Here is a 22,427-nt window from a genome sequence, read left to right on the forward strand (position 1 = left end):
TCCCCAAAAAGCAAAGTTTTATGTTGCCTCTCTACACTAGACAACCCACAAACCTGGGGTCACGTCTAATGGCCTCTGCCAAAGGTTCAATAGCTAAAGCAAGCAAATGAGGAGTTAAAGGGCATCCCTGCCTTGTCCCTCTTTGAAGAAGAAAGTTTTCAGACCTATAACCATTCGTATGGACCACCGCCATTGTGTTTCTGTAGAATACTTGAATCCACTTCAAAAAGTCCCCTTTATTGAAATGTATAGAACAAATAATTCCATTCTACCCCATCAAAGACTCTTTCGGCATCCAGGGTGATCACTAACCCATCCAAAGCTCACTTTTGGAAGTCTTGAATAATATTCAGCAATCTCTTAACATTATTACATGAGTTCCAACCCGTAATAAATCAAATCTGGGCTTCCGGTTGGGGCTATGCTGAGCTAAGTCGCACGTTCGGCAGCTCCCACCAGAAACTGACTTTTGGGCTCTTTTTAGGGCCCCCAGCAGCATTTGTTCGACGGTTCCCAGTGTGGGAAAGTGACAGTAACATTTCCCCGGCACTGTATGGATTGGACCAGGAGTGGAGCAGTGAAAAAAGTAGTTTTGGAGCAGCGAAAAGTGCGAGGGAGGAAAACCAAGATGGCGGCGGGTGGAGACCAGGCAGCGTGGGCGCAGTGGGCGCAGGACCAGCAGGAGTTTCTCCAGCGCTGCTTTACGGAATTGAAGGCAGAGCTGTTGGAGCCGATGAAGGCTTAGATAGACGAGCTGCTCGAGACGCAGAAGGCCCAAGGGGCGGCGATCCGGGAGGTGCGGCAAAAGGCCTCGGAGAACGAGGACGAGATCTTGGGCCTGGCGGTGAAGGTAGAGGCGCACGAGGCGATGCATAAGAAATGGCAGGAGAAGTTCGAGGACATGGAGAATCGGTCGAGGAGGAAGAACCTGCGGATTCTGGGTCTCCCAGGGGGAGTGGAGGGGTCGGATGTTGGAGCATACGTGGTCACGATGCTGAACACGTTTATGGGCGCGGGGGCCTTCCCGAGGCCCCTGGAGCTGGAGGGGCCCACCAAGTCCTGGCAAGGAGTCCCAAGCTCAACGAGCCGCCCCGGGTGGTGCTGGTGCGGTTCCACCGCTTCATGGACAGGGAGTGTGTCCGAAGGTGGGCAAAGAAGGAGCGGAGCAGCAGGTGGGGGAATGCAGAGGTCCGGATATACCAGGACTGGAGCGCGGATGTGGCCAAGAAGAGGGCCGGGTACAATCGTGATAAGGCGGCTCTGCATCGGAAGAGGGTGAGATTTGGAATGTTGCAGCCGGTGCGACTGTGGGTCACTTTCAAGGACCGCCACCACTACTTTGAGACAGCGGAGGAGGCGTGGACCTTTATCCAGGCCGAAAAGTTGGACTCGGATTGAGGGTCGGTTGCGAGGGGATGTCAAGAGGGGATTGGTTTGATTGTTGTGTTTTGGGGGGGATGTTCTGTTCTATTTGGTACTGGGGTTTTTTTTTGGGTGCTGGGTGGGGTAGGGTGAAATGGTTCGTAGTGGGGGTTTGGTGAGAGTGTGGATGTCGGTGGTTGGAAGAGGGGGCCCCATTCGGGGTGGGGTGGGGAGAGGAGGCCCGAGGTGGGGAGCTGGGGTCAGGCCGCGAAAGGGAGCTGCGCCAGAGGGGGTGGGGCCGGCTTGGTGGAAAGCGTGGGCTTTTTCCCACGCTATGGAAGGAAGGGGGTGGGGTCGGGGGGTAGGGGTGGTGCTGGAGATGTGTGCCCGCTGATGGACAGGAGGGGGGGGGGAGAGATTCTCTCACTGGGAGGGTCGATGGAGTGGCGGGAGCGGCCGGGGTCAGCAGGAGTCAGCTGATGTACGGGAGTGCTATGGGAGGGGCAATGCAGCTAGGGGGGGACCTAGCTGGGTGGGGTGGGGGGGGGGGGGGGAGGGGGGGGGGGGGGCGGGCGAACTGGGTTGCTGCTGCATTGGCCAAAGGGGAGCTGGAGCCCGAAGAGAGAGTCGGGGCGGGAGTCTGCCGCTGGGGGGAACGGAGAGTGCGGGAGGTGCGGGCACGTGGCTGGCCTAGAAAGGGAGATAGCTAATCGGCAGGGTGGGGTGGGCGGGAAGCCCTCTGATCCGGCTGATAACTTGGAATGTGAGAGGCTGGAACGGGCCGGTCAAGAGGACCCGTGTGTTCACGCACCTGAAGGGACTGAAGGCAGATGTGGTCATGCTCCAGGAGCCGCATTTGAGGGTGACCGACCAGGTTAGGCTGAGAAAGGGGTGGGTAGGGCAGGTTTTCCATTCGGGGTTGGACGCAAAGAATCGAGGGGTGGCGATTTTGGTGGGGAAGCGGGTGTCGTTTGAGGCGCTGGGCATCGTGGCAGACAATGGAGGTAGGTATGTGATGGTGAGTGGTAAGCTGCAGGGGGTGCAGGTGGTCTTGGTGAATGTGTAGCCCCGAATTGGGATGATGCCGGATTTATGCGGCGCATGTTGGGCTGGATTCCGGACCTGGAGGTAGGGAGCTTGATAATGGGGGGGGGGGGGGGACTTTAATACGGTACTGGATCCAGCATTGGACCGCTCTAGGTCCAGAACGGGTAAGAGGCCGGCGGCGGCCATGGTGTTGAGGGGGTTTATGGACCATATGGGAGGAGTGGACCCATGGAGGTTTGTTAGGCCGGGGGCCAGGGAATCCTCTTTCTTTTCCCACGTCCATTAAGCCTACTCCCAGATTGACTTCTTCGTTTTGAGCAGGGCGCTGAGCCCGAGGGTGGAGGACACGGAGTATTCGGCCATAGCCATCTCAGACCATGCCCCGCACTGGGTGGAGCTCGAGCTAGGGGAGGAGATGGACTAGCGCCCGCTGTGGTGCCTGGAGGTGGGTTTGCTGGTAGATGAGGTGAGCGGGCGGATCCGGGGGTGCATTGAAAGATACCTAGAGGTTAACGATAATGGGGAAGTGCAGGTAGGGGTGGTCTGGGAGGTGCTGAAGGCGGTGATTAGGGGAGAGCTAATCTCCACTAGGGCCCACAAGGAGGGGAAGGAGAGGAGAGAGAGGGAGAGGTTGGTGGGGGAGATTTTAAGCGTAGGTAGGAGGTATGCAGAGGTCCCCGAGGAGGGACTACTCAAGGAGCGATGAAACCTCCAGGCCGAGTTCGACCTGTTGACCACGAAGAAGGCAGAGGTGCAGTGGAGGAAAGCGCAAGGGGCGGTGTATGAATACGGGGAGAAGGCTAGCCAGATGCTGGCACACCAGCTTCGGAAGCGGGAGGCAGCAAGGAAGATTGGGGGAGTTAGGGATAAAGGGGGGAACACGGTGCGGAGTGCGGTGGGAATAAATGGGGTATTTAGAGACTTCTATGAGGGGCTGTATAGGTATGAGCCCCCGACGGAGATGGGGGGGATGCGTTGTTTTCTGGACCGGCTGAGGTTCCCGAGGGTAGAGGAGGGGCAGGTGGCGGGGCTTGGGGCACCGGTAGGGCTGGAGGAGCTGACTAAGGGGCTGGGGAGTATGCAGGCGGCAAGGCACCGGGGCCAGGTGGGTTCCTGGTGGAATTTTACAGGAAGTATATGGACCTGTTGGGCCCACTACTAGTGAGTACTTTCAATGAGGCGAGGGAGGGGGTGTCCTACCCCGACGATGTCCAGGGCGCTGATCTTGAAGCGGGACAAGGAGCCTTTACAGTGTGGGTCGTATAGGCCAATCTCGCTCCTCAATGTGGATGCGAAGCTGTTAGCGAAGGTGTTGGCTAGCAGAAGTGAGGACTGTGTCCCGGGGGTGATCCACGAGGACCAGACTGGTTTCGTGAAGGGAAGGCAGCTAAACACCAATGTGCAGAGGCTCCTAAATGTAATCATGTTGCCTGCAGTGGAGGGGGAAGCGGAGATAGTGGCGGCTATGGATGCGGAGAAGGCCTTCGATAGGGTGGAGTGGGGGTACCTGTGGGAAATGCTGAGGAGGTTCGGCTTTGGGAAGGGGTTCGTTAGTTGGGTTAGGTTACTGTACAAAGCCCCGGTGGCAAGTGTGGCCACAAATCGGAGGAGGTTGGAATACTTTTGGCTGTACCGGGGGACGAGGCAGGGGTGCCCCCTATCCCCCCTGCCATTTGCGTTCGCAATTGAGCCTTTGGCAATGGCTTTGAGGGAGTCCAGGAACTGGGGGGGGGGGGGGGGGGGGGGGGACACGACACAGGGTATCGCTGTATGCTGACGACCTGTTACTGTATATGGCGGACCCGGTGGGGGGGGGGGGGGGGGGGAGACACGACACCGGGTATCGCTGTATGCTGACGACCTGTTACTGTATATGGCGGACCCGGTGGGGGGGATGCCGGAGGTGATGCGGATCCTCAGGGAGTTTGGAGACTTTTCCGGGTATAAGCTCAACATGGGGAAGAGTGAGCTATTCGTGATACACCCAGGGAACCAGGGAAGGGGGATAGACGAGCTTTCACTGAAGAGGGTGGAAAGGAGTTTTCGGTACCTCGGGATCCAGGTGGCCAGGAGCTGGGGGGGCCCTACACAAGCTCAACATGACGTGACTGGTGGAGCAGATGGAGGAGGAGTTTAAAAGGTGGGGTATGCTGCCGCTCTCCCTGGCGGGTAGGGTACAGTCGGTGAAGATGACGGTGCTCCCGAGGTTCCTTTTTATATTCCAGTGCCTCCCCATCCTGATCAACAAAGCCTTTTTTAAGTGGGTCAGCAGGAGCATCATGGGGTTTGTATGGGCGAAAAAGTGGACAGTAGCAGCAGCAACCAGGGGGGGGGGGGGTACTTTGTGTTTACTACTGTGTTTATTATCGTTTAATGGGGGGCTTGTATATTGGGGGAATATGTGACAGAGCTATAAGATGTTTATTTATTTGTTTGTTTTTTTCTTACCTCTGTAAGGGGGGTGGTGTTTTGTTGAAAATATGTAAAAATTTGAATAAAAATATATTTTTTTTAAATTTAAAAAACCAAGTCTGACCACGCTAGATAATCACAGGAAGGATTTTCACCAGGCACATCGCCAGAACCTTGGACAATACATTCAAATCAACATTCAATAAAGAAATGGGCCCGTAAGACTAGCACTGCTCAGGATTCTTGCCTGCTTTCAGGATTAAGGAAATATTTGCCTCCCGAAGCAGCTGCAGTAGCTGACCTAAGCTAAAGGAATAATTATACACATCAATTAATGGGTCGAATAAGTCTTTGAATTCCTTGTAGAATTCACACCTAAAACCATCAGGCCCGGGCACCTCACCAGGTTGCAGCTCTTTTATGGCAGAGACCACTTCCTCCTCTGAAATAGGAATATTTAGAGCTGTTCTCAGATCCTCGGAGACGGAAGGAAGCTCAAGAGAAGAAACGCTTCATAAGTACCAGAGCTTCCTCAGCTTGATCCAATTGATACAAATTGACAAAAAACTTTTAAAAGCTTCGTCAATATATTCTGCCTTAATCCTCATGTTTCCCTTAGAGTCCAACACTGAAGCAATCATCCTAGAGTCCGATTTCCTCCTAATAAGGAATACCAAATACCTACTCGGCTTATTTCCAAATTCATACAACTTCTGCTTAGCAAACCTCAAGCTCCCCTCTGCACGCTGGTTCAACAGAGACTCCAGTGCCGCCCTAACCACCAATTTCCTTCAGCTTCACATGACAAGAAGTGCTACCATACTCTCCCTCCAGGTCAGCTAGCTGGACTTCCAACTGACGCTGCTGCTCCATCAATCTACATCTCTTCCTGGTTGAGAACAAAATAATCAAACCTCTAGCAGAGGCCTTGCATTTCTCCCACAAACGAGAGGAGCTCACCGTTAACCGAATTTTAAAAAAGCATCAAATTTGGTCTTAAAGTAAGAAACAACATTATAGTCTTTAAAGTGAAGATGCATCAGATCTCCAGGACCTGGATCATGGGTGGGCCCCCTTGAGAAGAAATTCTAAAAAGACTGGAGCATGGGCAGAGATCACAATATTGCCTATGGTACAAGAGGCAACTGACTGCAGGGTCATCTTTGGTACAAAAAAGTCAATCTTGGTGTGACAACAATGAACGGCTGAAAATAAAAGTGAACTCTTTATCCTTGGGATGCAAAGTTCTCCACACATCCAGATAGTCCACCTCTTCACAAGTTATAGCCAACACCCTAGTTTGCGGCACAGGAGGGTTCCTCGTAGTAGTGAGTTTGTCAATCAGTAGGTGAAGTAAAGTAAAGGTAAAGTCGCCATAGTCCCAGATGACCATAGGCTGCACAGTGAAGCAACTGTGCTAACCACTGCCACCGTGCTGCCCCATCCGGGTGCTTTTTAAAGGATGTGAGGCAACCCACCTCGGGGTAAAAAGGTCTTTCCTCACATTCTCTTCTCTCTCTTCTCCCCCCCTCCTGTCCCTCACCTTGAACTTGGGTCCTGTTGTGACTGACACTTCAACTAAGGGGAACATCTGCTCCCTATCCACCCTGTCCATGCCCCTCATAATCTTGTACACCTCGATCAGGTCACCCCTCAGTCTTCTCTGCTCTAACAAAAACAACCCAAGCCTATCCAACCTCTCTTCATAACTTAAATGTTCCATCCTAGGCAACATGCTGGTGAATCTCCTCTGCACCCCGTCAAGTGCAGTCACATCCTTCCTCTAATGTGGCAACCAGAATTGTACTTTTCCTTAATTGGTCCTTTTTAACCAATTTTTGCCCTCATCTAACCCTTGTATTGCATGACCAGAAAGGGTAGGGTAGTAAAACACAGCATAGTTGGATCAATTGACAGCTTGAGAATGCTTTACAATCTTAATCTGCAGAGACCATCCGTGGTAAAGGAGATGAGGCTGCTTGTAGAAGTGACAATTTGGGGATCTAAAGGAGGTGCGGTACATCAACCAGTTGGATGAATCCCCTTCTGATTCTTCCCTCTCCCATCCTGCAGGGAAGCGATTAATCCCTGGTCCCCCTCTCTGTGGCCACACAGTGGGATCAGTAATCTATGGAAAATCATGGACATGAACTCATGTCCAACCTTGTATTTGCATAGCATCCTCATAACAGAAAAACAGCCAAGTACATTGCAAAAGAGAGGGAGAGAATAAGTTCAATAGATTTGGGAATACAAAAGTGTAATCCAAGTCAAGTTGCAATAAATAGGAGTGGCATTGGAAAAGATGGACTTTGCGAAGGTTTTTAAAAGTAATCAGAGAGGGATTTAAAGATGGATTCCGGAGAGCTAGGCTGAGGAAATTAAATATAAAATAGAAACAGAAACTGATGGATAGATTCAGCAGGTCTGGCAACATCTGTTATTACGAACCCCAGGGCTAGGGCATGGTCAATTCCATCCTCTCTTGACCCAGAGTTGCAACACAATTGAATTAACCAATAATTCTTAGAAAAATACCCAAAGTCTTTGGCTCTTGGCTGTCCAATAATTACAGTCACCAGTTTGTAAATTTAAGCACAATTACTTTTTATTTTATTTTTTTAAATAAATGTTTTTTATTGGGTACTTTTTATTTATAACCAGAACTATCATGAAGTATGCAGCAAATATAACTGGTTAACTGATCTAATTCCTAATCCCTCCACTTTAACTTGACCCCACCCTCTATATAGACACCCACACACTCAAAACAGACAAACGCAGAGGGGAAGAGAGAGGTGTAAAAAAAAAAAAAAATAAGTAAAGGTAAAAAAAATAAGTCTTTGTTTTAGATGGTTGTCTTTAAGCTGACCTTCCTTCAAAGTAAGCTTTCAGATCCAGATCTCTGTTTGCAGCCTGTAATGGTTTCACAGTAGATTCATTCATTCAGGTTCTCTGTAGGTTCAATGTGAGGTAATGTTACAAATGTGAGGTAATGCATTTTGGAAGGGCTAATGCAGGTAGGGAATATACAGTGAATGGTAGAACCCTCAAGAGTATTGAAAGTCAAAGAGATCTAGGAGTACAGGTCCACAGGTCATTGAAAGGGGCAACACAGGTGGAGAAGGTAGTCAAGAAGGCATACGGCATGCTTGCCTTCATTGGCCGGGGGCATTGAGTATAAGAATTGGCAAGTCATGTTGCAGCTGTATAGAACCTTAGTTAGGCCACACTTGGAGTATAGTGTTCAATTCTGGTCGCCACACTACCAGAAGGATGTGGAGGCTTTAGAGAGGGTGCAGAAGAGATTTACCAGAATGTTGCCTGGTATGGAGGGCATAAGCTATGAGGAGCGATTGAATAAACTCGGTTTGTTCTCACTGGAACGAAGGAGGTAGGGGAGGGGCGACCTGATAGAGGTATACAAAATTATGAGGGGCATAGACAGAGTGGATAGTCAGAGGCTTTTCCCCAGGGTAGAGGGGTCAATTACTAGGGGGCATAGGTTTAAGGTGAGAGGGGCAAGGTTTAGAGTAGATGTACGAGGCAAGTTTTTTACGCAGAGGGTAGTGGGTGCCTGGAACTCGCTACCGGAGGAGGTAGTGGAAGCAGGGACGATAGGGACATTTAAGGGGCATCTTGACAAATATATGAATAGGATGGGAATAGAAGGATACGGACCCAGGAAGTGTAGAAGATTGTAGTTTAGTCGGGCAGTATGGTCGGCACGGGCTTGGAGGGCCGAAGGGCCTGTTCCTGTGCTGTACATTTCTTTGTTCTTTGTTTGTCTTTGTTCAGAAGTACATCAACTCGCAGCCTGTCTGTGGAGAAAGAGAGAGAGAGAGAGACAGGTCCTCCCCCTGAGTGTCCAGTGTTCAAACTCAGCTCCTTGGGTCTCTGAAAATCATTCCACTTGAGTAGGACCCAATCACCACCTGGTACCGGACAGAATACAGCCTTTTGGCCAATTAATTGGCTACCAGCCGAGTGCCGCCCCCATCTCTCGGGTGCCGAAAAGTCTGGGTCTTGCTGTTCAAAGCTAGCAGCGCCATATACTATGCTGCAACTTCTTGAATTCCTCATTCTCTCTGCTGCTCGTCTTAGAGATACATGTCCATTAAGCATCCATGGATCAAAATGATCAAAACTAAAAGGGGAAATAAGGGAATCAACAGTAAGGACCTTGCACTGTGGAAAATGTTATATTTCTTTGTTAGCCGCAAAGAGAAAAGGTACAAAGGTGCCACACTCTGGATTCTTTCAAACATGATGAGACATTTATTAAGAAGCTGTGCTCATACAATCTAAGATGGAGAACTGCAAAGCCCGCGCAAACACTCAGTTGATGTCATTACACATCGCAGCATTGCCAGCAGGGATGTATTCTCTAATATAATAATCTTTATTGTCACAAGTAGGCTTACATTAACACTGCAATGAAGTTACTGTGAAAATCCCCGAGTCGCTACAGTCCGGCGCCTGTTCAGGTACACTGAGGGAGAATTCAGAATGTCCAATTCTAACAAGCACTTTTTCGGGACTTGTGGGAGGAAACCGGAACACCCGGAGGAAACCCACGCAGACACGGGGAGAACGTGCAGACTCCGCACAGACAGTGACCCAAGCCGGGAATCGAACCTGGGACCCTGGAGCTGTGAAGCAACAGTGCTAACCACTGTGCTACCATGCTGCCCCTATGCATTACCTTTATGCACGTGTATACAATTTAATAAAACAGTCTCTCAGGTGGGCGTCTATTCCATTTGGGTTGAATTCCAAGTTCTAGAACCTGGCTACTCGCAACTTTGGAAGTGTCCTTGTCTCCTTCAGTATGTGAATGTTCCTGGGAAGTTACTCCAGTGTCTGTCACTATAGGAAAGTCCTCAGAAATTGAATCTGAACTTGTCTCTGTATTTAGACCGGGATTCTCCATTGCAAGTCCGCCTCGCTACTGCTGCTAACAAGGACAGAGAGAGTGAGAATGGCACTCAATTCACTTTGAACGAGTTCGAGGACTACTTGAAGCTAGAAGCTACACCACCAATGAGAAATGGATATCTATGATCCTAACAAAGGCAGGCCCCATTTCATACACCGTACAGATGGGTGGTGTAGCTTCTAGCTAGCACTCGCTCTCCCTGGTTGAATACTCGCTTTTTAGAGTTTTGCTTGTTCCTGAAGCAGTTTGTGCTTGTTGCTGTTCGGCAATCTCTGAAGTAGCAGGTGCAGTTAAAAAATCAAACTGCGTTTTCAATTTCCTTTTGAACAATAGCAAAGCTGGTGATCTCTATGTTGTTGCGTGTGCAGTGTTCCAGTTACACATTAGGAATTTGTTCATCTTGCCAATGTCCCCTGGTCCTTCAACACTTGAGAGAATGTTTCAAAGATTGGACAAAATGTTTTGCCAATCCATTTGTTGCAGGACGATAAGGAGCTGACTTGATATGGTCTATACTGTTTCCTTTCAAGTAGTCCTCAAACTCGTTCAAAGTGAATTGCGTGCCATTCTCACTTGCAATCTTCTCCGGTGTTCCAAACCTTGCGAATATTTTGTCTTGTTTCACAATGGTCTGTCTGCTCAGTCATTGTTTTTTGTTAATTTGGAGTACCCAATTATTTTTGTTTTCCAACTAAGGGGCAATTTAATGTGGCCAATCTACCTAACCTGCACATCTTTTTGGGTTACGGGAGTGAAACCCACGCAGACATTGGGAGAATGTGCAAACTCCACACGGACAGTGACCCAGGGCCGGGATTCGTAGTCTCAGTGTTAACCACTGCGCCACCCTGCTGCCCTTGCTCAGTCATTGTTGACTTTGTGATGGTGACCTCTGGTTATTTAGATTGTGCACTAACAATCACCAGGAACATGTGACCCTTCTATTCCATTCTATTCACTTGACCAGCATAATCCACGTGTATTCTCTGCCACGGCTGTGTTGACCGTTCCCATGGATGTAATGGTTGCAATAGTGGAGTGTTCCTTAGTTTTGCACAGGATTGACATTACCCAGCTTTCTCTTCCATTTGAACATCTAACCCTGGCCACCGAAAATAACTTGTGTGCTAGTTCCTTCATTCTCACCACATCCGGATATTCCTCATGTAGTTGGTCAAGAACTTAACTACGCAAGCGCGGAGGAATAATCACATGGATTCTCTATAATAAATCTCCATTTTGCACTGTCAACTCAAGTTGTTGTATGATGTAGGGCTTGACTTTTTCTATGAACGTCTGACGGCATTCCTTTATGGACCAAGTTCATCACCTTCCCCATGACTGGATCAGTTCTTGTGTATCTCTGAACTTGAGATGACATCACATGTGCATTATTCACAAGCGAGAAATACAGGATGTTAATGAAATATTCTTCAGATTCATGCTTGACTTGTAACGGCAATCCAGACAAAGCATCAGCATTTGCACGCTGCTCTGACTTATGATATTGAGTTTTGTGCAATATCAAATGACCATTTGTGTAACCTACTAGCTGCCAAAGAAAGTATACCTTTATACGCCCCAAAGATTGTCGTCAAGAGTAAAGTGACATCCATAAAGGTAACGTTGGGACCTTCTTACCCTGAAAATGATGCTCCATGCCTCTATTTCTAGCTGAGCCTAGTTCATTTCTGCACTAATAAGAGTTTGTGAAGCAAACTCTCTTGGTCGTTCCTCTCCTGAAGTCACTATGTGTGCGACAACTGCCCTAACCTCATAGGGTGACGCACCGCAAGCAAGTTGCAACTTCAGCTTGGGATTATAGTAAACCAACAGCTCTGACTGCTGTATGGCATCTTTGACCTCATTGAATGCACTTCTGCAATCTTCTGACCAGTGCCATGTCTCTTTGTTAAATAGCAAAGTGTGTAAAGACTTTAATCATGTTGTTAAATTCGGCACAAATTTCCAATAATAATTGATCAATCCTAAAAATGACCTTAATTTTGTCACATTTTGAGGATGTGGTGCTTCTAAAATTGTTACTATCTTCTTCTTCTTATGTAAGCCATATTTATCGATGATATGACCCAGCTAATTTATGGATAACTTTTCCTTTTTAACTCTGTCTATGGCTCTGTAAACGCTTCAGAGTAGCTTCCAAATTCTTCAAGTGTTCCTGTTCACTCGAACTGGTGATGAGGGTGTCCTCTAAATAAATGTACCTCATTCAACCCACTTAGAATTTAATTCATGGATCTCTGTAAAAGAGCAGGAGCAGATGTTATCCTAAAAGGAAGTCTTCTGTAATGGAACAGATCTTTGTGCATCACGATGATGAGTAGCGATTGTGATTCTGCAGCCATATTCAACTGCAGCTGTGCCTGTGAAAGATCAATTTTATTCAATGTCTGCCTTCCAGAAAGTCTATCAGCAGCAGTGGATAATGATCTATGCACAATACTGGGTTAATAATTGTTTTAAAATCTACACATATTCTCACTGAGCCATCACATTCCAATACAAGAACTATTGGTGTTTCCCAATCGCTTGTAACAACGGGTTCAATAACACCTGTTTGGACTAATCTTTCTAATTCTTCTTCAACTTTTGGCCTAATAGCATGTGGTACTGTTCTAGCTTTTGAGGTATATTGTTTGAAGATTAAAGAAACCCAACAAAACACCTAGCTTCAGCTCCTGAATTGCTCTGGTACTTTGTCTTCTGAATGATCTTGTACTTTGTCTACTAATTTATGGACATGACTATTCTGTTTAGATGTGTTTTTTATTCTTGCACCTTCTTGGCATTGAAAAGGTTTTCTGAACCCAACATGCTTTGGCAATATGGCCTTTTTCCCACCCAAGTCCTTGCATGTATTTGTTTCACTCCAGCTGAGTGTCCAATCTGCATACATCAGTGACGTGGTTGGACGCTTGCAGCCTTGTTCCTTGTGGTATCCATTTTGTGGATCTTTGCTTCAGCCTCTGTCTATAAAGCCTCTTGCATTGCTAGCTCCATAAATGTGGCAATCCCCGCAACAGCTTTAAATCATTTGCAGTAAAGCTGCTTCCCCTAAATAGCTACGCAGTGGAGTCCATGAACCAGTCTGTCACAAAGAGTATCATCAAGTGTTGCACCAAACTCGAAATATTTTGCTATTCTTCTTAAAGTCGCACGAATTGTAAAATACTTTCACCTTCTTCCTGACTGGTGGTGGAACCGAACCGTTCTACAATCAATAATGATCCAGGAGAGAAATGCCATTCTGAAGTTTTCATTAGCTCGATGTAGAACTTATCTCCTGGTTTTGCTGGGTGAACTAAATTTTGTAGCAGTATAAAAGTTTTGCACCCAACCAAACTGAGAAATGTTGCGACCTTTAGGTCCTCCGGTGTTTGATTTGCTCTGAGGTATAATTGGAATCTTTCCTCATATGAGTTCTAACCTGAGTCTTCATCAAATGCATCCATGGTGCCTGTTTTTCATGCCATTTCGGATCCCGGCTCCTAGGGTCTATACTTCAACCAACTCCCCCCCCCCCCCCCACCCCCCCCCCCCCCCCCCCCCACCACCACCCTTCTGATCCTTTCAAAAATGTGGCACAAGTGATCCCCTTTATCTACCAGCTACGAGAATTACTTTTTCGCAGCCTGACTGTGGTTCAACTCCTCCCCAAGTAGTGGTAGTGGCTTGTACAGAGCAAGAAGACTTCTGAATCCCCGTTATCTGTATCCCATTTAGCTTCGCCACATGCAATGTCTCTGTGGACTAGAATCTACTCACTTCAATGGCAAGCAAGTTTCCCGAACTGTCATTTTTTACTCACGCTTGTAGTCAAAAATATTTTAAACCTTCAGCATTGGTAGCTGTACTTCGCCCGATATATGTATGTGAATCCGGTATCAAGAATCTTTTTTTGTGTCCGTGTGGAGTTTGTACATTCTCCCCATGTCCGCATGGGTTTCACCCCCACAACCCAAAAGATGTGCAGGTTAGGTGGATTGGCCATGCTAAATAGCTCCTTAATTGGGTACTCTAAATTTATTTAAAAAAGGAAAGAATCTTCCTTTGCCCCAATGCAGTCTCCATTACTTCTTGTCGACAAATTTCTTCTTCAACAATTTTTCTTGCCTCAATCCTTGTCGCCAGTTTTCTTTGTTATATTTCTTTGTTAGCCGCAAAGAGAAAAGGTACAGAGGTGCTAGACTCTGGAATCTTTCAAACATGGCAAGAGATTTATTAAGAGGTGATGCTCATACAGTCTAAGATGGAGAACTGCAAAGCCCGCGCAGACACTCTGCTACACATCTTGTGACGCTTTACCAGCAGGGATGTATTCTCTGATACATAACTGAGAGAAACAGAATGAACATTTCGGATATAAATGACCCTTTTACTGAACTGCTCTGTAGAAGGGTCATTTGGATCTGAAACATTAACTCTGTTTCTCTCCAGAGATTCTGCCAGTCCTGCTGAGTTTATCCAGCATTTTCTTATTATTTCAGCTTTTGTGGCACAGTGGTTAACACTATTACTTCACAGTGCCTGTGACCCATGTTCAATTCCCAGCTTGGATCACTGTCTGTGCGGAGTCTGCACGTTCTCCCTGTGTCTGCGTGGGTTTCCTCCGGGTGCTCTGGTTTCCTCCCCCAAGTCCCGAAAGACGTGCTATTGGGTGAATTGGACGTTCTGAATTCTCCCTCTGTGTATCCGAACAGGCGCCGGAGTGTGGCGTTGAGTGGATTTTCACAGTAACTTCATTGCAGTGTTAATGTAAGCCTACTTGTGACAATAATAAAGATTATTATTATTATTAGCTGAGAACATTAAATGTTCTGTGGTAAATGACAGAGTGAAGAAAAGGGGATGCATAGAAGACCAGAATTGGAGAATCAAACAGGTACAGAATGTAAGAAAGGGGCAGCACGGTAGCATTGTGGATAGCACAATTGCTTCATAGCTCCAGGGTCCCAAGTTCAATTCCCGGCTTGGGTCACTGTCTGTGCGGAGTCTGCACATCCTCCCCGTGTGCGTGGGTTTCCTCCGGGTGCTCCGATTTCCTCCCACAGTCCAAAGATGTGCAGGTTAGGTGGATTGGCCATGATAAATTGCCCTTAGTGTCCAAAATTGCCCTTAGTGTTGGGTGGGGTTACTGGGTTATGGGGATCGGGTGGAGGTGTTAACCTTGGGTAGGGTGCTCTTTCCAAGAGCCGGTGCAGTCTCGATGGGCCGAATGGCCTCCTTCTGCACTGTAAATTCTATGTCTATGTCTAAGACTGGAGGAGATTACAGAACTGGCTTGTGTTGAAGTCAGGTAGGATTTATAGGTGGGGATTTTAAAATTGATGCTTGAATGAAGAGAGCGAGAGAAAGTGGAAGCGGTGTGAACAAGGGTTAATATGAACAGGGCATAATACAGGACAGAATATGGGCAATATTAAAAGTGAAGTGCTCAGCAGATTACAGCATCTTAGATTGTTTGTCCAGTGACACAAATGTGATATATAACTATGTTTCTCTCCCAAGATATAGCGGACCGCTTATTTCTGGCATTTTCTGTTTATATTTGCATTTTCAGCACCCAATGTATTTTGCTTTTGTACAGGATCTGGATAGCTGACTTGAAAAAAATGAATTTTCTGGAGGCTGGGAAGCCAGCACTGATGACATTGTAGAAATCATGTTTGGGGTTGACAGACGCAGGGTTAAGGGTTTCAGTGGAGGAGAGGGTGAGCAAGAGACAGACATGAGCAATGTTGCAGAGATAGAATAAGTGATCTTGGTGACGCGTTTGTTTTGGGATTTGAGGCTGAGCTCTGGATCCAACAGGACACCAAAGTTTTTCTGGGTGAGCCTGAGCACATGGCCAAGAGGAGCTTTGTGGGATTTAAGTTTACATATGAAAAGGAAATTGACATCTGATTTGGATTGCTTGTTCATGCCAGCCTGAATACGATTTGCAACCCTGGACAAAGTTGACAAGTTGTGGATGAGCTTCCCCACTGACTCACTCGGTAAGTATGCTGCTCTGGGGGACTGAACCACACAGACAGAGAAGCTCTCTGGTTCAAACCTTAACCTGTGATAAGTTAACTGATTTCAACTGGGATAGCAGTGTGAGCTACCACAGTCATTTTCAATATCATTGAGGAGTGGGAAATAGAATCAGGAAGGAAATAACATCAGTCAACCTCAGCCAGCACTGCCACATGGGTGTCCTTGTACACCAATCACTGAAAGCCAGTATGCAGACAGTTAAGGAGGCAAATGGTATGTTGGTCTTCATTGCAAGAGGATCTGAACACAGGAGAAAGGAAGTCTTACTGCAGCTGTACAGGGCCTTGGTGAGACCACACCTGGAATATTCTATGCAGCTTTGCTTTTACCTTAGAAAGGATATACATGCAGTGCAGGGAAGTTTCACCAGACCTATTCCTGGGATGGCAGAATTGTCGTTCGAATAGAAATAGGGTTGACTAGGCCGATGTCCACTGGACATTAGAAGAATAAGGGAATCTGATTGAAACATATAAAATTCTGACAGTGCTGGACAGACTGGATGCAGGGATAATGTTTCCTCTGGCTGTGAATCTAGAACAAGGGGTCAGAGTCTCCGAATACGGGGTAGGCCCTTTGGAGGGTTGTGAACCTGTGGAATTCTGAATTACAGAAGGCTGTGGAGACCAAGTCACTGAACAAATTTAAAAAGGAAATATATTTCTAGATTCTAGATTCTAAAGGTGTCAAGGGATATGGGGAGAGCAGAGGAGGAGTATGGTGAGAAGGAAGATCAGCCACGATGATATTGAATGGCGGAGGGGTGGCACAGTGGTTAGCACTTCCCCCTGGTCACTATCCGTGTGGAGTTTGCACATTCTACCCATGTTTGCGTTGGCTTCACCCCCACAGCCCAAGGATGTGCAGGGGAGGTGGATTGGCCATGTTAAATTGTCCCCTAATTGGGAAAAAAAAAAGAATTGGGCACTTTAAATTTTTTTTCAAAAGGAAAAAAAAGAAGGGGGGACAGGCTCAAAGGGTCAAATGACATCCTCATATTTTCTATCATACACTAGTGTGAACCACTACCCTCTGGAGAGTTGGAGAGAATATTGGAGTGTGGATCCTTTCTTAAATCCGAATTGTCAAGTTGAGCATTGGGAGGTGGGGGGTGGTATTGTTGCACTTCCTTGGTTATACAACACTGAAGTTCCAGTTTCTCAGGAAGAAGAGCAAAATATTCAGTCCATGTTGATTTGTACCTGTGGCCTGTTCGTATGCCCTTGATCTATCAGAACTTGCACTTTAAGCAATAGACTGCTGGTATTTTTAGATGGGTATGCATCCTTAAACTTAGTTTCTGTCAATATTGTGGGAGCCTTCTATTCTGGATCTCGTGTCAGTCTTTTGCTTCCCTTCTTGGACTCTCATCCAGCACATCAAGTCAGTTAACTTAGTTTGAGGCAAACACACCATTTGTCTGCCGCTGGGTTTTCCTATTTGAATTGGTGAGTCTAGTAACAGAGGAAATGTCTAGCCTCAACACTGCACCAATCTAATGAGGGTTGTACTGATACAGGTATGTCAAAACTCCATTGTAGCAGATCGGAATAGATCTACTCCAACTTACAATTATTTTTATTTCACTTTCTGCACTGCTTCTAGAATAATTCCTACAGTGTCTTTCCTAATGGATATAGATGTTTTATACTGGCAATTACAAAACTTTTAACCTTCTTAAACAATGACTTTCCAAGGCAGCATGTGAAATTAAAAGAATCCAGCTGGATTTAATTGTGCTGCATGATAGGGAAGAGCATACCGAATAAAACCGGAGCAGGAAAAGACCATGAGGCCCACTGAGTCTACTTCGCTATTTAATATGACCGTGGCTGAACTTGGGTTTTAACTCCAACATCCACTTTCGCGCCCCCCCCCCCCCAATATTTCTTGATTCCTAAAAGTCTATCTCAGCCTTGAACGTATTCAATTATGGCACATTCACAAACCATCTGGGATAGAGAATTCCAACGGTTCACAACACTTAAAGCGAAGGAATTACTATTCCTCTGAGTCCTAAATGATTGACCTGGTATCTTGAACCTGTGCTCCCTTATTCTAGATTTCGCCAGCCAGGGGAAACAATCTCTCCGTATCTACCCTGTCAAGCCACTTCATAATCTTGAATGTTTCAATGAGATCCTCTCTCATTCCTCTAAACTCCAAAGAATATAAACCCGATCCACTTTCATCAGAGCACAACAATCTCCTCTCCGGGACCAAACTAGTGAATCTTCCCTACACCATCTTCAATGTAAGTGTATCCTTCCTTAAATATGGAGAGCGCAATTACACACGTGATTCTAGATATAGTCTGACCAAACCCCACTCAATTGTAGCAAGGATTCTGTATTCCTGTACTCCAATCCCCATGCAGTTAAACCCATTTGCTTTCTTAATTGCTCGCTGCACCTGCATGCTAACTTTGTGGTTCCTTGTGCCAGTACACCCAAGTCTGTCCGAACATCAACATTTACAAGTTTCATGCCTTTTATTTAAAAAAATTCCACTGTTCTATTCTTACAACCTATTGTTTTCACGCTGCTGGCATAGATTAATTTCACACCCCCATAATCTTGTGCCTCTGTTATCAGAGCGACCAACTAGGCTGACATGAATGCATGGGTTTGAACATGCATGAACTGAAGAACTATACAGTGAAATTGGTTAAGAGTAGGATTAGGCACAGCAGTGGTGTAGTGGTAATGTTACTGGACTATTAATCCAGGGGCCCCGACTAATGATCAGGAGACAAGAGTTCAAATCCCATTAGTACATTTAAATTCAATTAATTAAGACATTGAGAATTAAATTCTCGGCTGAACTGTCATAAAACGCAATTGGCTCACTAATGTGCTCGAGGGAAGAAAATCTGCCCATCAAAACAAGATGAGATGTCTGTTTCCTTTGTTCTTTCGGGGGATATGGGCATTACTGGCAAGACCAGCATTTGTTGCCCATTTAGAGGGCAGTTAAAAGTTAACCACATTATTGTGGGTCTGGAGTCACGTAGGCCAGAGCACGTAAGGCTGGAAGATTTCCTTCTGGGACTTCAGGATGACATAAACTGGCAGAATGGGCAAATACGGCAGATGGAATTAAATATAGAAAAGTGTGACATGATACATTTTTGGTAGAAAGAATGAGAAGAGACATTGCAGATAACAATACAATTTTAAAGGAAGTGCAGTAACAGAGACTGGGGTGCTGCACTCAAATCTTTGAATGTGGCAGGACAGTTTATAAAGCAGCTAATTAAATTTATTCAATCCTAGGCTTTATTAATAGTGGCATAGAATACAAAAGTCAAGAAATTCTTAATCCTACGTAAAAAAACTAATTGGGACCCAGCTGGAATAGTGTGATAAATTCTGTGCATCGCACTGTAGGAAAGACTGGGAGGATACAGAAGAGACTGGGTTTCACAGATGAGATATTACAGTTATGTGGATAGACTGGAAATCGGGACTTATTCTCCTTGGAGCAGAGAAAGCTATGAGGAAATTTGATGTGTTTAAAGTCAGGAAAGGTTTAGATAGAGTATTAAAAGAAAATGATTTCAGTGGCTGAAGGTCGCTAACCAAAGGGCGCAGGTATAATATGATTGGCAAAACAAAAATCAGAAGCGGCGTGAGGGAAAGCTTTACTGTGCAACAAGGATTTAGAGTACACTGCCTGCAAGCATAGTGGAAGTAGGTCCAATAGTAGCTTTCAAAAAGGGAATTGGATAATACTTGAAGAAAAAGATTTCCGGGCTGCACGGTGGCACAATGGTTAGCACTGTTGCATCACGGTGCCGAGGACCCGGTTTTAATCACAGCCCTGGGTCACTGTCCGTGTGGAGTTTGCACAATCTCCCCGTGTTTGCATGGGCCTCACCCCACAGCCCAAAAGATGTGCAGAGTAGGTTGGATTGGCCATGATCAATTGCCCCTCAATTAGAACAAAAATTGAATTGGATACTTTAAATTTATTTTTAACGGGCAGCACGGTGGCGCAGAGGATTAGCCCTGCTGCCTCACGGCGCCGAGGTCCCAGGTTCGATCCGGCTCTGGGTCACTGTCCGTGTGGAGTTTGCATATCCTCCCCTCACCTTGGTTAGGTGCAGGTTAGAATTGTCTACCTGCTCTGGAAACAGCTCATACCAGCACAGTTTTCTCTTGCCATGGACTCTCCTGAGAACCTCTCTCCAGCAGATTAAGTTGTGAGATCCTGGCCTGTTTGTGTCTCTGGCCCTCTCTTCCATATTACAAAATAATCCATCTTCAGTTTCTCTCACAGTCCTATTCCTTGCTGGCAGCTACAAAATGGAGGAATCTCTCCTCTGTGATTTTTGTGCCCAAAACATGGACCTACAGGGTACGTGGCGTCAGTGTATAGGCCGGGCGCATGACCTGCTCTGCAGCCATTTCTGGTGGGAACACTCCAGCGTTCTCATTTAAAGGCCTGTCACGGATGGCATTCTGAAAAGCTGGTCACAGCTGCTGGCCGCTTCTCCTGCGATCGGTAATGCTGTGACCGATCACTCTGTGACCCACCCTCGAGGGTCATAGACTCTCGAAAAACAAGCAATATTGGGATCAGGTAAGGAAGTGGCGTTGAGGTCTAATATAATTATTTGTAAGGAGCCACATGCTCCTGATCTTATTTCTTAAGTTGTCTTCTTTGCCATATGTAGGAACTGATATCAAAATTTGCTGAAGATATCAAACTCGGAAACCTAGTAAGCGGAAAGGATTTGATTGGATGAATAATAAAAGCGGTTTCCATTGTTTTTGTTTCAAATTGGTATCACGAGGTTAATCTTTTAGGATTAGCATTAGGAACGTGAAGAGGCGGTTGAAGTTGTCATCTAAAATATACTGTGCATTGCTGCACGTGGCTATTGGAGCCAAGGCGGCCCTATTTGATTAGATAAATAAAATCCTTTTATATGACTGATGCTGGAAAGGCAGCTTTGACAGTCCCACCACTTAGGCTGTCTACACTTATCATGGGCAGCAGCCTATTTTAGGCAAATAGTACTAATCATTTACCAGTGTCATTGAAGTCAAATTACAAAGGCACCATTTATTAAGCATCCTTGCTATTTCAGGTCATTCTATACAATCTTCAACAAATTTGCACATCATTAATCCACTGTATTTACTGATTTATGCATATCAAGCACTAATTGCATTCATATCCTTAAACTGCTTCAGTCTTGGTAATTGAATTTGAATAATTCAAATAGTTTCTCTATATCAACACATTTCTCTGTATGAGAGCTGATGTTGGATATATTGGTTTTGATTCTGTGCCTTTCAATTAAAACCAACACTTCTCTCTTACACCCCAGCTGCCTGAAGTGTGGAGCAGCAGCTCTGGTGAAGATTTTCCAGTCAATGTTCATTCATAGGTTGTGTCTCTAGGTGCAGCGAGTTTCCCTTTGAGATCTGCAACAATTACATGTTTTGTTTAAATTATATTTTAATAACCTGACTGAAAATAAAATGACAAAAAAAGGATGCTGATGATTTCAAAGAAATTTAAAGCTCCATTAATGAATCAAATTCCTGTTCTCACATTGAATAAATCTGCTATTTGACAAATATTCTTCTGAAAAGAGAAAACATCCACAAATCTCCAGGGTGATCCTTTAACTTGTGGTCTCACTAGTCCCTGGTAAAGCAGCAGCAGCTAACGAGCAGGACCCCCAGCTCCCTTCACAGATTTTGTGTGTTTAACAAAACATTTCTGTCTTTTCAGGGCGACGGTTTAATGATAAAGTTGATCGTCTGAAACTTGCAGAAATGGTCAAACAGGTCATCGAAGAACAAACAAACTCACAGGATTCCTAACATTAGTGCCTGCTGTTTTTACACTGTACCAGGAGTATTCTTTGATAAATGTAAAAAAAAGTTTTTATTTAAATAAAAGATTTTAAAAAACGAAATGAAAAAGACTTCAGGAAGGTTTCTTGAACTTCAAATGTCCTCAATACTGCTACTTACACCGTGCTGCATAGAACATGGTTTCAATGGGTCAGAGGGGAATTTCCCACATTATTTTCCTTCAGATTGTCCTGCGTTTCTATCTGTTTTATTTCCTATCCGGAAGATCATATGGTTTTGGTGGGATGAAAATGTGTCTATGTGTGTTTGTGTACATTTGATCCGGGTCACTGTCTGTGTGGAGTTTGCACTTTCTCCGTGTCTGCATGGGCCTCACCCCCATAACCCAAAAGATGTACAGGCTACTGGGATGGGTTACGCTAAATTGCCCAAATTAGTTTTTTTAAATGTGTGTGTGTTTATGTATGTATTTAAATAAAAATAAAAAATAAAATATATATATGTGATACACAAAGGATCAGAGTTGCATGGGACAAGCTGGATGAGGAGATCTTCACCTGACCATCATGGGGCGTCAGTTTAGTCAGTTGGCTGGACAGCTGGTTTGTGATGCGGAGCAATGCCAAAAGCGTGGGTTCAATTACCGTACCGGCTGAGGTTATTCGTGAAGGCTCCGTCTGAGGTGTGATCCTCGGGTTAAATCATCACCAGTCAACTCTCCCCCTCAAAAGGAGAAACCAGCCTATGATCATCTGGGACTTTGGCAACTTCCA

At 45.9% G+C, this 22,427-nt stretch overlaps 1 protein-coding gene across 8 annotated transcripts in view; it reads left to right on the forward strand.

Moving 5' to 3' along the window:
- The window catches only part of mapkapk5 (MAPK activated protein kinase 5), a 157,537-nt gene extending 135,775 nt beyond the window's left edge, over positions 1-21,762 (forward strand). For 6 of the 8 annotated variants that reach the window (XR_011936515.1, XR_011936569.1, XR_011936566.1 and 3 more), the window contains 2 exons: positions 15,709-15,777; positions 21,569-21,762. Coding sequence is in view for 1 of the 8 variants with exons in the window: in XM_072485126.1 (XP_072341227.1) it covers positions 21,569-21,660 (92 nt within the window). In the remaining 7 variants the exon portion in view is untranslated. The remainder of the gene's footprint in view (positions 1-15,708; positions 15,778-21,568) is intronic. The other 2 variants (XM_072485046.1, XM_072485126.1) reach the window with 1 other exon arrangement.
- Positions 21,763-22,427: the final 665 nt, after the last annotated feature.

This window comes from Scyliorhinus torazame, chromosome 1 (assembly GCF_047496885.1).
Source record: "Scyliorhinus torazame isolate Kashiwa2021f chromosome 1, sScyTor2.1, whole genome shotgun sequence".
NCBI lineage: Eukaryota > Metazoa > Chordata > Chondrichthyes > Carcharhiniformes > Scyliorhinidae > Scyliorhinus > Scyliorhinus torazame.